Raw genomic sequence first — 14,963 nt, 5'->3', positions numbered from 1 at the left:
TGTCAGTGAACAGTTTCCAATTATTTATTAACTTTTATCATATATTGGACATTGTAAGACAATCAGAGAAATATTAGTTTACACTGATTTTTCTCCCCTTGTCTTAGGCCTTGATGTTAAAAGTGAAGCATGTCAGCGATTTTTTCGAGATGGGCTAACAATATCATTCACTAAAATCCTTACAGATGAAGCAGTGAGTGGCTGGAAGTTTGAAATTCATGTGAGTCTTGCATTTGACTTTAAAAAATCAGACTTACATAGTGATGCCTATGGGTGGGGGTGTGTGTGTAGTATATTTGGGTATACATTTGGTTCATTAATTAAAGAGTCTAAAAATGAAAAACTTTTAAAAATAATTTTTGTAAATTATGGTCTCTGTTGAAGGCAGCATGGTCATTTAGAATGAACATGATATTTGGAGTTAGAAAACTTTGGTTTACTCTATCTCCTGGGTTCTCTAGTGGCCTGTGACCTAGGCAAGTCACACCACTTCATTGAAAATATGAGGCTATCCATTGTAAGATGTACCACTATTTTATGGACCATTAAGGAAAGAAAAACACCTAAGATGGAGAATCTCATATATCTGGGACAACAAAGGGTCAATGTAGAGGTAAATGAGAATTTAAAGTATTCTCAGGTCAGTAGTGTCCCCAAGTGACTAGCAGAGGCAAACACAAATCCTTTCTACACCTTCAGTTTAGGAAAATAGTAATTCATTCATTGATTATAAGATAGAATCAGATTCCAGGGATCTTAAAGCAAAAAAAAAAAAAAAATGTGTCTTAGACTGATAACATTCTGTAATTAACTCTCTGTTCCTTGTTTATACTATGGAAATGGTCATAAGTTGTAAAGCAACTATTTTTGTGGTCTGCAAACTATTTCCCAAATATGACCATAGCGTAACAATCCTAGCATCTTCTGATTTGGTATGTAGTTTTATAGGTTTCAAAATGCAAACTTTAGGAAGTGGTGACAGAGTTTTGCATTGAGGTTTAGATAGCAGATCTACTCCATCCTGGATAATTGACCTATTGTTTAGATTTTAGAATTGCTACCTCTAGTATACAAATTCCGAAGAGGCAAAAAATGTAATTTGCCATCTTTGGACATAGAGCAGGCATAGATAAATTATGGTGCCCATTTCATTTTGTAAGCCATACCATATAAATTATGAAGTAAATAAATGCTAGTTTGTCTTTTGATAATCAGTTTGATCCCATTAGTGAAATTCAATATAATTCAAATGATTAGTATAGAAAAATTGAAAGATCATTAGTTAGGGTATGACTAATTAAGATGGGAACATAGTTCTGTTTGAAATTGGAATGTTTTGATCTCAAGTCACCTTTTGCCCTTATATAACAGAGATGTATTATTAACAATACTCATCGCCTGGTGGAGCTATGTGTGGCCAAGTTGTCCGAAGACTGGTTTCCACTTCTAGAACTTCTTGCCATGGCCTTAAATCCTCATTGCAAATTCCATATCTACAATGGTACACGTCCATGTGAATCAGTATCCTCAAGTGTTCAGTTGCCTGAAGATGAACTCTTTGCTCGTTCTCCAGACCCTCGATCACCAAAAGTGTGTTGGTTTGTTATTTCAAAATTAAATATTAAACTGTCTCTGCCACAGAACCTGCCATGATCTGAACCTCCTAACAAGGGAGAAGAGTAATTTCATATTACTGTTAAAGGGATTTTGCCTTATTTCTGTTTTTGGATTCTTTATTTTTGTACCAAAGCTGTGTTTTGTCTTGTTTCTACTGTTAAGTTTTTCTGTGTTTAAATATTTAAAGTCTAACAATGAAATTGGCTTTTCAGACTTTAAATGAAAATATATAGAACTGGGAGCCTTTTTCATGTCATTTTAATTCAGTGCTTATGGCTATCTTTTTTTTTTTTTTTTTTTAAGCTTTCTCCGTGTATAGTCAGTCCTCATTGTCTCCTGCCCAACTTTTTGGGAAATAGTTATAATTTGGTTTAGTATGAAACCAGCCATATTTTTCCTTTGACCAGGGACTCTAGTGTTGATCTGTAAGGCCATGATCATTATTGAAATAAGATTTTGACTCCAAAATCAAGTGTGTCATAAAAATGCCTAGTAGTGTATTATAAAAGTAAAATTACAGGAACTGTAAATGAAAGGAAAATAGTATATCTTTCAAATCTCACTTAAATATGTATATTCTGTATATAAATGTAAGTTTTCTATATCAATGTAAACAGACCATACATTTAAAAAAATATACCCCTAAACTATGCTTCTTTTAATAAGTATTAAATGAACTACATAGCTTTTAAATTTCAGAATTTAGGGAGACATTTTTAATATTGTGGATCTTATACAAATTTTCCTTTTTCTTTTTTTTTTAATTTTCCTTTCTAGCCAGCCAGAAAAATTTGAAGTTATATATACAATGCTTGATTTATTCTGTTAGAAATTGAAATCATCAAAATGTATTGAACTTATAGCTCAGATTTTCTGATACTTTTCAGTTCATATTGTTACCACTAGGTGGCTTATTTTTGCTTTAGTAGATCGTATTAATATCTAAATAATGGCAATCTTCAAAATCAAAATTTTTATCTATACCCATATTGCCTTTTTATTTATTTTTTGCTTTGTGTGTCAATAATAACCTGTAACTTAAGAGACGCACAAGGAAGAACTTGATTTAACATGGCTAAATACAGACTCTTAGACTGCTGGTTGAAGATATTTTTGTATCTTTGAAGCCTAGTTCTTCTTGCTGTTAAACTTATAAAATATGGCAACCGTAAAGGTACTTAGTCTTTCAGAGCCTTTGAAAATATAGTTTTTAAAAATACAGCCCAAATTTTGGTTGTGAATCAAGGAGAATCATTCACTGGAGTTACCTAGTCATTTATTTCCTACTGAAGTCGGAGAAAATTTTATGTTTTGTCATACTGCTAAGTAAGTCTTCTATAAACTTTTAAAAAGGTGATTAAAAAATGATATATTTGGCATAATTTTCAACCATGTTCCTAGTTGGATGCAGACACCATGATATAATGAAATGTAGTACAGGTAAAACTACATTTAAAGACTATGATAAATTCTAGGCCATGTGATCATTTTGAATTTTTCTTTCTAGGGTGGCTGGTCTTTCTCTGCCAGTCTTGACAGCTTTGAGCCAGATAAGGAAGGTTCTTAATTTGCAGCTGCTAAAGCTAGTCTATTAACTACACCTCAATTTGAAGTACTCTGAGTATTCCTAATTGTTTAAACATATGTAGCGCCAGAAGAAATATGGAAAGATTAACTTTAGACTCGTTCTTTACTGTGTTCACACATGCTATTTTATATATTATACATAATGAGTATATCTATGGGTCCAATAATCTCATCTCAGTTACTGAAGGAATAAAAATGTATTAAATAATAAGCATGTACTTTCTGAAAATTGCTGAATTTCAAAAGGGATCTGGTGAGTTAACTACTCAGAATCTTAATGACTTTCAATTAGCCTTTTAAGACCAAATAAAAAGGTAGGAAAATACTATAATGACCGTATTGAAATATGGTAATAAGACTTATTAGAGAGTTTAGTTAATTTTGATTCTCATAAAACCATATCAAAGCTACCATTAGCTACCATATATTCTCTTTAAACAAACATTAAAAGCATTTATTGAGCATTTCCCCTTCTTCCTGGACATTTTTTTTACAAGTTGTAGAAATTATTTTTGCTTAAGACTTCTTAGAGAAATTGCCTCTTCTCCCCCTTATTTTCACCTCGGTGGCTCCTAAAATGAGGCCTTTTAGAAGGCTAGGTATAAAAGGTTGTCTTAATTCCTAGATATATTTGACTCTTTTATCTGTATAACCTTTCAATTCAAGTTTTTACATATAGACATGCTTTTAGCTATTACAACTATTGCCTGTCCCAGCTGCAGTGTACTTTGAGTTACTGCTTTTTCTTAAAGAGGAGGTTGAAAGATAATCCATACTGGTTGCATGGTGCTACTTCTAAGATGAGGAGAACTGGGGGCATTCATATAGGTTAGCAAAAGTATCAACCTATTCTAGTTAGGAGCATTTTTAGCATATTCTAGTTAGGAACAACAGAAACTAATACCAGGGGTTAGTTTTTATTATAATTGACGGTTCATGTTTAGGCTTTAAGATAAGTGCATTTATATGGAAATTTTAATTATTTACAACTATAACAAGAAATGGGTTCAGAATTCATTATGAGGTTACCAAATTTTCCTAATTTACTTTTTGGAATAGTCTTTCCACCTCCTTGAAGTTATTTTAATACAAAATAATTTTAGATAATTAGAAGGTATTTATTCTCATATGGTGGTATTGCTAGAATAGAAGCATGGCTTCTGATTCCTGTTCACCAGCTATATTGGTATGAGAAACTGCTGTGCCCTGGTGAGCTAATCTATACTTGCTACTTACGCTGCTTCTATCTCACTGATGGGATTATTGTGAACAAGCCATAATATTTTGTGCTCTTTTGAAAGATGATTTGACTAATTTGTTTTATTGATTTTATTATTTTTAGTATGTTTCAATCAAGATAGTACTCCCCCCCCAAAAAAAAAGTATTGAAGTTAACTTTTTTCATTAATTTGTATTGCAGGGTTGGCTAGTGGATCTTCTCAACAAATTTGGCACTTTAAATGGGTTCCAGATTTTGCATGATCGTTTTATTAATGGATCAGCATTAAATGTTCAAATAATTGCAGCCCTTATTAAGTAAGTTACATTTTAAATTCAATGTTCAGTACACTATAGAAATTGCTATTTTATTTGCGTAATAAAAATTGAGTTTTTCAAGTGTGATTTCCTCTTAAACTTATTACTTGGGTTTTTAAAAGTATGATATAGTCTGATAATTTAGTCCTAATTGATTTTGAGAAATTAAGTATTACAGGAGTTTTGTATCTTTCTTATTTCAGACCATTTGGACAATGCTATGAGTTTCTCACTCTTCATACAGTGAAAAAGTACTTTCTTCCAATAATAGAAATGGTTCCACAGTTTTTAGAAAACTTAACTGATGAAGAACTGAAAAAAGAAGCAAAGAATGAAGCCAAAAATGATGCTCTTTCAATGATTATTAAATCTTTGAAAAATTTAGCTTCAAGGGTTCCAGGACAAGAAGAAACTGTAAAAAACTTAGAAATATTTAGGTTAAAAATGATACTTAGGTAAGATACTTATCTCTTGAAATAATTTTAATTATTTATGTGAATTTTTAGAATCATACTTACCACTGAATTTTTCTTACAGATTATTGCAAATTTCTTCTTTCAATGGGAAGATGAATGCACTGAATGAAGTTAATAAGGTGATATCTAGTGTGTCATACTATACCCATCGACATGGTAATCCTGAGGAGGAAGAGTGGCTCACAGCTGAACGAATGGCAGTAAGTCTTTTCGTTCTTTTTTTTGTGTGTGTGTGAATTAGAATCTACTTAAGACAAAAATTAGAATAGCTCTAGTTAAAATTAGTAATAAGATTTTAAAGTAAACCCTGAAATTGGGAAGTGTTTTGATTTACGACTCTGTTAATCCTGAGAACTTTTTATAATAACATAGTTTATTATTTGGTTGTGATATGGATAGCTTAGCACATCTTTGATAAACTTATTGTTGAATGTGATATTCCAAAGTAATTATTAGCTTGTTGAGGGGTGGGGAGTTGGTTGAAATGGAATAGATAGAGGTGATCTGGGGAATGGATCAGATAGTGTCTGGTACCTAAAGAATGAAGTGGCCTGTTTGACCATTGCCAATTCAAGGTTTTAAAATGGGAAATAAAATTACTGCAATAAGATCTATACAAATTAGTGTTTTTGTCATGATTTTGAGAATTTCAGTTTTAAAGCACTTATATCATTTTGACATTGAAATTTTAGGAAACTATTTTAACCTTACATATTTCACATACAGTGTAGTTTTTAAATGAATAAGCATGCCATTTAAGTTATGGAACCAGTATTTTTTGAGTGATTATATGACACTACTAGGGAGATACCTGTAGAAGAACTGTCCTTGCCTTTAAGGAGTCTTCAGGTTAATAAGAAGAGACAGTGATTAGAGTGTGATAAAAGATATGTGGAGAAGGCATAGACATTGGCCCCGGTTAGGGAGTCAGGTGGCAGACATCGGGTTTTGCCCATGTGATGTGCCTGTCTGCCTTGTCGAAAGTCCAGCATAGAAACTACTCAAAGTGTGATCTGAGGACTGGTGCTGGTTCTTGAACTGTTACCAGTCCTACATAGTACAGAAAATGGCATTAATTGTTTAGAAACTTCTGTCAAAATTTGACATTGCTGTATTTTTACCGTATTTTGCAAAAAATATCTGCAACATATTAGACGTAAGAAACTGTTTATCAGCAGAGAAGTGTACTTCTCTAGCACATTTTGAGCCTAACTACTTTGTATTTTCAAGCAGAATACTTTAAAATCATACAATGTGTGTTACTACCTTTTTGTATCATGTGCTAGCACTTTATTGCTATAGATATTAAATAAGTGCTAGTTAAGCATCCGGACATAGTGTTACAGAAACAGACCGTGGAAGCATGCAGACTTGATTCAGATTCCAGTTCCAACAACTACGACCATGTTTACTTTTCTGTAATAGGATAATCCTTTACTAGGATTGTTTGGAAGATTAAAGAGCTGATGGATAAGCAGTAATAGTGTCTAGCTAGCACTTGGTAATCGGGTAATAAATAAAGGCAAGAATAAAGAGTGCCTTTTTACCCAAGGTCAAAACATAATTCTGTGGCAGAACTGGTATAAAGGATCAAGAGATTTTAAAATTGGTCCTGTACCCCTCCCCCCAAAACCATGGTGATTATTAATTTCCTGAGTAAATGCTGGAGTGTAGAATCTTTTTAATAATTTCAGTATTGATAATTTACAGGAGCATTTCTGTGTGTGCAAAATTAAAGTGCTATGAGATTGTGATTTTTCTCATAATTTTCCATTAAAACAGTACATAATCATATTAGTATATTTTGTAAATGTGTTTTTGAATTCCTACTTATATCATTTAGTAATGTGAATAATATATATATTTTTTTTACCTGCATCTCGTACGCTTTTCATGGTTTTTTTTTTTTTTCCCCCCCAGCTGCTTATGGGGGTACAAAAGTTCAGGTTACATACGTTCCCCATGTACCGCCCATCCCCCCCAAGTCAGAGCTCCAAACGTACCCATTCCCCAGACAGTGCGCATCGCACTTATCATGTAGTTATACCCCCATCCCCACCTCAGTCTGATATCCGATTGGTATCGTTCCCAGATGTGTATTTAGGTGATGATCAGGGAAACCAATTTTCTGGTGAGTACACGTGATGCTTGTTTTTCCATTCTTGGGATACTTCACTTAATATAATGGGTTCCAACTCTCTCCAGGAGAACCAAAGAGATGTCGTATCACCGTTATTTCTTATAGCTGAGTATTTTTATAAGAAAACTTCTGTGTTTTTCTGCTTTGAAACAAGTTTTTGAATTAAATTTAGGAATGGATACAGCAGAACAATATCTTATCTATAGTCTTGCGAGATAGTCTGCATCAACCACAGTATGTAGAAAAGCTAGAGAAGATTCTTCGCTTTGTCATCAAGGAAAAAGCTCTGACCTTACAGGATCTTGATAATATCTGGGCAGCACAGGTAAGGAATTTAAGAGAGTGATTACTTAGTTTTTAAAAGAAAGATACTAAAAACTGAAGAAATACAGTAGCTGCTATGAAATGGGAGGCAGGCTTATATTACTTGACTTTTAGTACATTTAAATGCTTGTTATATTTACAGAAATCCTGCCAGTAATCTTTTTGAAATAGCCAGTGATATTTTAAAAATAAAAATATTCTATTATCTACTATATTTGGTAAAGGCTGGCAATTTGTAGATGGTTTTAAATAAGAGGCAAACAGCAAAAAAATAATAAGCAGTGTCTATTGAAAGAATATAAGACATCCATAATTGGTTTCTTCATAGACTTAATAGAAAAAACCTTCAGTGTCAGGAAAGTTAAATCACTTGATTATTTATAAAGACCTGTAATGATTAATTATATATACATAATATATAATTCCAAAGGATTTATAACTTTCAGAAGGATTAATAACCTTTTTGGTTTCAGAGCTGGAAACTGTATAATTTCTTTGATTATCTTAATGACAGTTTTCTACTTATGGATTGCCTGGAAAACATTGTTGAGTTCTAGGTTATAAGGCTTTGGGGGGTTGTTTTTTTTTTTGTCTACAGAAACCAAGAAAATAGTTTTACCTTTGATTGCTTATGGTTCCAGTTTTGAAACAATATCATTAGTGTGCCTTATTTTTCTCCTACTTACAATATTAAAATTGGCATGTTAAATTCAATGAACTGTAATGAATGTTCATGTGCATTGCCAAAGTACACATTAGCTGTGTATATCAAGAAATTGAGTTGCCAGGTTTTGAATGAAAGTTCTAAAGCATTTTATAATGTTAGAAATTTTCTTATGTTACCACAGTTAATTGAAAAAGATGAGGATACTTTATTAATGGTTGTCAGCAAACAGTATACACTGCTTATCATTAAAATTTCTGGTGTGCTTTGAGCTTGTTTTTGTTTTTCAATAGGCGGGGAAACATGAAGCCATTGTGAAGAATGTACATGATCTACTGGCAAAATTAGCGTGGGACTTTTCTCCTGAACAGCTTGATCATCTTTTTGATTGTTTTAAGGTAATTGTTAACAAAGTAAAGCATTACCATTTTATTTTAAATAGAGTTGATTCATTAGATCTGTGAGTTGTTCTTAGTCAACAAATACTTAAATAGAAATCTCATTAAACAATCTCTGGTGTGAAGGAATTGGCAATTGTTTTCTTTTCCAATAAGTTTTTGTGGGGTTTGTTTTCTTTTTCTTTTTTTTTTTTTTTGAGACAGAGTCTCACTCTGTTGCCCGGGCTAGAGTGCCATGACATCAGCCTCGCTCACAGCAACCTCAAACTCTTGGGCTCAAGCAATCCTGCTGCCTCAGCCTCCCGAGTAGCTGGGACTATAGGCATGCACCACCATGCCCAGCTAATTTTTTCTGTATATTTTTAGTTGTCCAGTCAATTTCTATTTTTTAGTAGAGACGGGGTCTCACTCTTGCTCAGGCTGGTCTCAAACTCCTGACCTCGAGCGATCCTCTCTCCTCAGCCTCCCAGAGTGCTAGGATTACAGGCGTGAGCCACCACGCCTGGCCTAAGAACTTTGTTTGTTTTTCTAATAGCCCTCATAAATAAGAAATTTTTTTTCCCCCCCAAAACTCGTGTTATTGCTTTGGATTTCTTTCCCCTGGCAGTTTGTATTTTTTTTATAGGTTTAAGCAAAACTCTAGGACTGAAGGGAAGGATGATTGGTTCCAATAAACAGATGACAGCAAGAGAATACCAATACCTTGGTATTCTGGGGTTATATGCACAGGTAAAACATGACTCAGTGGAAATGTAATTCATAATGTAGCCCAAGAGCCCCTGCAGTCATATCTGCATTGGTGCCATCATATGCTTTTTAAGGCCATATTGCGTAGCATCTTTCTTAAGTTGTTAGGGCTGGGTTTGTAAAAGCTCAAATGGTTGAGTAAATTTGTGGATTAAGAACATAGATCGGCCGGGCGCGGTGGCTCACGCCTGTAATCCTAGCACTCTGGGAGGCCGAGTTGGGCGGATCGTTTGAGCTCAGGAGTTCGAGACCAGCCTGAGCAAGAGCGAGACCTCATCTCTACTAAAAATAGAAAGAAATTATATGGACAGCTAAAAATATATATAGAAAAAATTAGCCGGGCATGGTGGCACATGCCTGTAGTCCCAGCTACTTGGGAGGCTGAGACAGGAGGATCCCTTGAGCTCAGGAGTTTGAGGTTGCTGTGAGCTAGGCTGACGCCACGGCACTCACTCTAGCCTGGGCAATAGAGAGAGACTCTGTCTCAAAAAAAAAAAAAAAAAAAAAGAACATAGATCATTAGATCACCAAGGTTTTTTGTTAAATATAACAATTATACTGACTCCTGGGAACGTAAGTTACTGTGATCACTTTGGAAAATAGTTTGGTATTTCTGGTAAAGTGTACAGTTGTCATGACTCATCAGTTTGACTTCTGAATATACACTTGGGAGAAACTCATGCTTATGTGCACCCAAATACACATTCATTCAACAACACCTGTGGCAGAATTATTTGTAATAGCAAAAAACTGCCATGTAGAATGGATAAATTGTGGAATGTTCATATAATAGAACACAGCAATCGATGAAAGCAAATTATAGCAGTTCAACCACATGAGTGAGTCTAATAGAAAGTTGAAGAAAGGAATTCATATACCTTGATCACATTAACATAAATTTGAAAAGTGGGCCCAGCTGGCTTTTGGGGTGCTGCTGACCATGTGGTATTTTTGACCTGGGTAATAGTTACCAGGTGTTTACATTATGTACTGTAATAATGGCATATGTGTGCACCTTTCTAGGTGTGTATTTCACAATAGAAGGGGAAAAAATACATTTACCGGCTTCCATCCTGGACATGCTAACTCAGAATCTCTAGGTGTGAATGAAGCCTGGGAGTCTGTATTTTAAGCAGATTTCTCAGATGAATCTTAAACACAGTAAAGTTAAGCTTTATGGAAAAATCACAGCCTGATGGAAAATTTACTTTGGAGGAAACAAAGTACTGAGTGAATCTTTGGTGCTTTTTATATATTTTATTTTTAAACATGTTATGCATGTAAAAGTAAAACTTCTATGTATTTTTTAAAATCCATTAAAGGGCATCAAAGGCAGCTGAGGAAATAATAGAATCAGATATCATGAGTACTCTAAAGTTAATTGCCATTCATTTTTAATCTTATGATGACTTCTGAAATGGTGGTGCATGACCAATGATGGCCATGACAGGAGAAGGAAAGAAAGGGATCAATTATTATTAGATCTCCTGGATCCTCCTCAGGATCGTCTAAATATAATAATAAATTCCTTTGTGTTTTTCCCCCTTTGGCTTAACAAATGTTTATTAAGCAGTTGTCATTTGGTAACAAGCCTTTTTTTTTTTTTTTTTTTTTTGAGACATGGTCTTACTCTGTTGCTCAGGCTGGAGTACAGTGGCACAATCATAGCTTACTATAGCCTCAGACTCCTGGGCTTAAGCAATTCTCCTGCCTCAGCCTCCCAAGTAGCTAGGACTACAGGCTCACACCACCATGCCCTGCTAATTTTTTTTTCTTTTTTAAATTTTTTTGTAGAGACAGGGTGTTGCTATGTTGCTCAGGCCTCCTGGGCCCAAGTGATCCTCCTGCTTCGGTCTCCCAAAAGTGCTAGGATTATAGGTGTGAGCCACCCTGCCTGGCCCAACAAACACTATTTTTTTTTTTTTTTTTGAAGTGTTGGTAAATCTAGCAGTTCTTATGAATTGTGTCTTGAAAGTTTCTACTAAAGATGATTTTAAAAAAGGAAGCATGAATTCTGAGTATTTTTGTAGTTCTTTACAGATTGCAACCAAATGATCCCAACCTTCTTGGTTAGACTTGACTTTATATACTTGGTCCAGAGTCTAGTTTTTAAATGTTTGAGTTCTAAGTAAGTCTTTGTTTTCTGAAGTGGTTATATCAATTTACAGTCTCATCAAGAGTTTCATATCCTTGTCAACACTTGTTTTTGTCAGGATTACTAATTTTTGATAATCTACATAGTGTGTTAACTGTTACCTCATCATGGTGTTAGTTTTTTGTTTTTTAAGAAACATGATCTCTGTTGCCCAGGGTGGAGTGCAGTGGCTCAGTCATAGCTCACTGTAGCCTCGAACTCCTGGCCTTAAGCGATCCTCCCACCTCAGTCTCCCACAGTGCTGGGATTATAGGTGTGAGCCACAGTGCCTGACCTAGTTTTTAATATCCTTGATTGATAATGAGATTTAACATCTTTTCATATATTTTTGAGCTATTTGTTTTTTTGTGAATGGCTGTTCAAGTTTTTTGCCTATTTTTCTCCCCCTATGGCATTATTTGTATTTTTTTCATACTAATTTGTAGGAGTTTTTGACATATTTGAATGTGTTAGTCCTCATCAGTTCAGGAGTTACAAATAATTTCTCCCAGTTTGTGGTTATCTGTTTTACTTACTTTATGGTTGCTTTGGATGAACATATGTTCTTGATTTCTCCTTTTCATATACAATTAATTTAGTCTGAATCTCTAAAAGATGAGTACATGAGAAAGTTCACAATACCATTGTCTACCTAAAAAGTTAATAATTCCTTAATATCATCGAATAGTGTTAAAACTTCCAGTTGTCTCTGATCATACTTTATTTTAGAGGTGTGTTTAAATCAGGATCCTGGGATGTTCTATACATTGTAATTGGTTGCATATGTCTTATAAGTCTCTTTGAAACTAGTTTCTCTCTCTATCCTTTTTCTTTCCTTCCAATATGTTGAAGAAACTGTTGCCTTGGTGTATATCAACAGTTTCATACAGAAGTTTGATTTTCTTTTTCCTTTAATAGAGTACACATACGTGGTGATTAGTTCTCCTTGAGGAATACCTAGTTGTCTCTCATCCTGTAATGTTAGCCAGATGTTCTTAATTGTAATGTAATCTAATATTTCAGTCTTATAGTATTAATAGTTTTCATATTCCCTTTGCTGTTTTGAACAGGCTAGGATTAATTAGAACCATGCATTCAAGTCTTCAAAGACATACCATATTTATCATTGTAAATGTCTGTGTAATAATTCCATTGAAAGGATCTTGTCTAATCATTCTTCCCGTTTGACATGAGGTTCATTTCAGCATATTTTCCAGTAAACGTTGATTAACAACTGTCTTAGTCCATTTTCTGCTGCTATAATAGAACACCATAGACTGGGTAATTTATAAAGACCATGAGGGCAAAACCCTCATGACCTAATTGCCTCTTAATACTGTCACATGGCAGTTAAATTTCAACATGAGTTTTGGATGGTACATTCAAACCATAGCAGAAACTTTATACATTAAGTTTTTCCCATACTGTTTTAACGGTATCCCCATCATCTACCCACTAAATGCCACCAGTAACACTCCCCAAGTTGTGATAAGCATGTTGTACTAAAATACCATTTTTAGAGGTTTGGTTGTTTTTCTTTAAATTTATTTTAGAGTTTTTAAGTGAGTATTCTTTCTTTCTTCTAAATCAAAATAACATTGTGTCATTACTATTTAAGTTAGAGATTATTTTTATTTTTCTTGGTTAATAACAGATGTTGTCACAGACTCCATTTTGTTTTAAAATGTATAATGTACATTGCTGTGTAATCAGCTTAAGTCACAAGTAACAGACTGAATCTAAGGCATATAAATGAGAAATGATTCTGTCCCACAGAGATATTTGGCAATGTCTGGAGACATTTTCAGTTGTCACAACTGGAGGGAGGGGTTGCTACTGGCTTTTCCTACGTAGAGGCCAGGGATGTGGCTGAATATCCTGTAATGCACTGGACAGCCAACAAAGAAGTTTCCAGCCCAAAATATCAGTAATACTGAGATTGGGAAACCCTGGTCTAAGCTATTTAACTGTAAATAGTTTTTCTTTTCTCCTGGAGTTATTTTTCAGATGTCACTTGAATAATTCTGTGCTCGCCTATGCTGTTTTTCTGATGAATTGAATATAGTTAACTTGGTGTCACTTAAGAAGCAATGACCAAATATATGTTGTTTTCATGTCATTTATTTTTTTTTCTTCTAGGCCAGTTGGACAAATGCAAGTAAAAAGCAGCGTGAAAAGCTACTTGAGCTGATACGTCGTCTTGCAGAAGACGATAAAGATGGTGTGATGGCACACAAAGTATTGAACCTTTTGTGGAATCTGGCCCACAGTGATGATGTACCTGTAGATATCATGGACCTGGCTCTCAGTGCCCACATAAAAATTCTAGATTATAGTTGTTCCCAGGTAAGGATGTGTTGCTTTGCTCACTTTTTGTGACCATTCTCTTTCACTGCTAGAATGACTCAGTTGCAGGGTAGCTCCCAGTTTATTTTTTAAATGATCTTCAAGAATTGACTGGGTTCGTTCATGTAAGTCTGCCTTCCTTTTTACTTAGGTCTCTCTATCAAGGTTTTGTGAATCCTCTGAAAAGCATTTTAGTCTCCTTGGGAGAAAGACAGTTTAAACAAAAACAGGTTATATAGTGGTATTGTTTTCAAATGTATGGTTCTGAAATACCAATTGCAAATAGATAATAAAATATTAAAGCTAATTTAGGGACTTTAGAGGTAAGAATAATTAGGTTTTCTTTGCTCACAGAGAAGTTAATAAAAATTAATAGAATTTCCTAATTACTAAAACATGTAAGGCCTTCACAATGAGCAAATCATACAACTACTTCCCTGCATTTTAACTTACAGCATGCATATTTTTTACACGTGATAGAAATGACCATTGCTGAATAATTTCTCAACATGTTAATAAAACTACAGGGTGTCCCAAAAGTCTCCATACAAAGGAAAAATTTTATAAAATATTTTGTAAATAATATAAAAATAATATATTTAGCTATAATTTTCCATTTTTCCTATGTATGGTGACTTTTGGGGAGCCCTGTATTTGCTACGCTGATGAACTCTTAAGATAAGAGCTAGGAAAAGAAGCTCAAGTAGGTGCATCTAATGCAGATACTAATTAGTTTTACTATGCTTGCTTGTGACAGTTCCTTAAGTATTTAGCTTATTAAATAGTAATAAGGGCCTTGGGTTTAAATTATTTCATTAAACCTAGAGGCCTTATGAGGAATCTTGAATTAAAGTAGTACATTTGCTAGCAAGGATTTAACTGGTAGTTTCTTGTTTAATTAACTATTAGTATCAGTGCCTGGCACATTAATTCATAAGTAGTTACTGGATTTCACTGACTTAAGTAGAGTGTTACCTTTTTCAACTTTAACTTT

At 34.1% G+C, this 14,963-nt stretch overlaps 1 protein-coding gene across 2 annotated transcripts in view; it reads left to right on the top strand.

The window, feature by feature from the left end:
- Positions 1 to 14,963, top strand: part of USP9X (ubiquitin specific peptidase 9 X-linked) — a 136,893-nt gene that overhangs the window by 43,332 nt on the left and 78,598 nt on the right. For both annotated transcript variants that reach the window (XM_069463831.1, XM_069463830.1), the window contains exons 5-12: positions 108 to 220; positions 1,372 to 1,590; positions 4,625 to 4,740; positions 4,944 to 5,195; positions 5,278 to 5,416; positions 7,529 to 7,681; positions 8,638 to 8,742; positions 13,763 to 13,969. In XM_069463831.1, the coding sequence (XP_069319932.1) occupies positions 108 to 220; positions 1,372 to 1,590; positions 4,625 to 4,740; positions 4,944 to 5,195; positions 5,278 to 5,416; positions 7,529 to 7,681; positions 8,638 to 8,742; positions 13,763 to 13,969 (1,304 nt within the window). The remainder of the gene's footprint in view (positions 1 to 107; positions 221 to 1,371; positions 1,591 to 4,624; positions 4,741 to 4,943; positions 5,196 to 5,277; positions 5,417 to 7,528; positions 7,682 to 8,637; positions 8,743 to 13,762; positions 13,970 to 14,963) is intronic.

Source organism: Eulemur rufifrons, chromosome 30 (genome assembly GCF_041146395.1).
Source record: "Eulemur rufifrons isolate Redbay chromosome 30, OSU_ERuf_1, whole genome shotgun sequence".
NCBI classification, from domain to species: domain Eukaryota; kingdom Metazoa; phylum Chordata; class Mammalia; order Primates; family Lemuridae; genus Eulemur; species Eulemur rufifrons.
The sequence above is the reverse complement of the archived record's forward strand: the minus strand, read 5'-3'. Positions and strand labels throughout refer to the sequence as shown.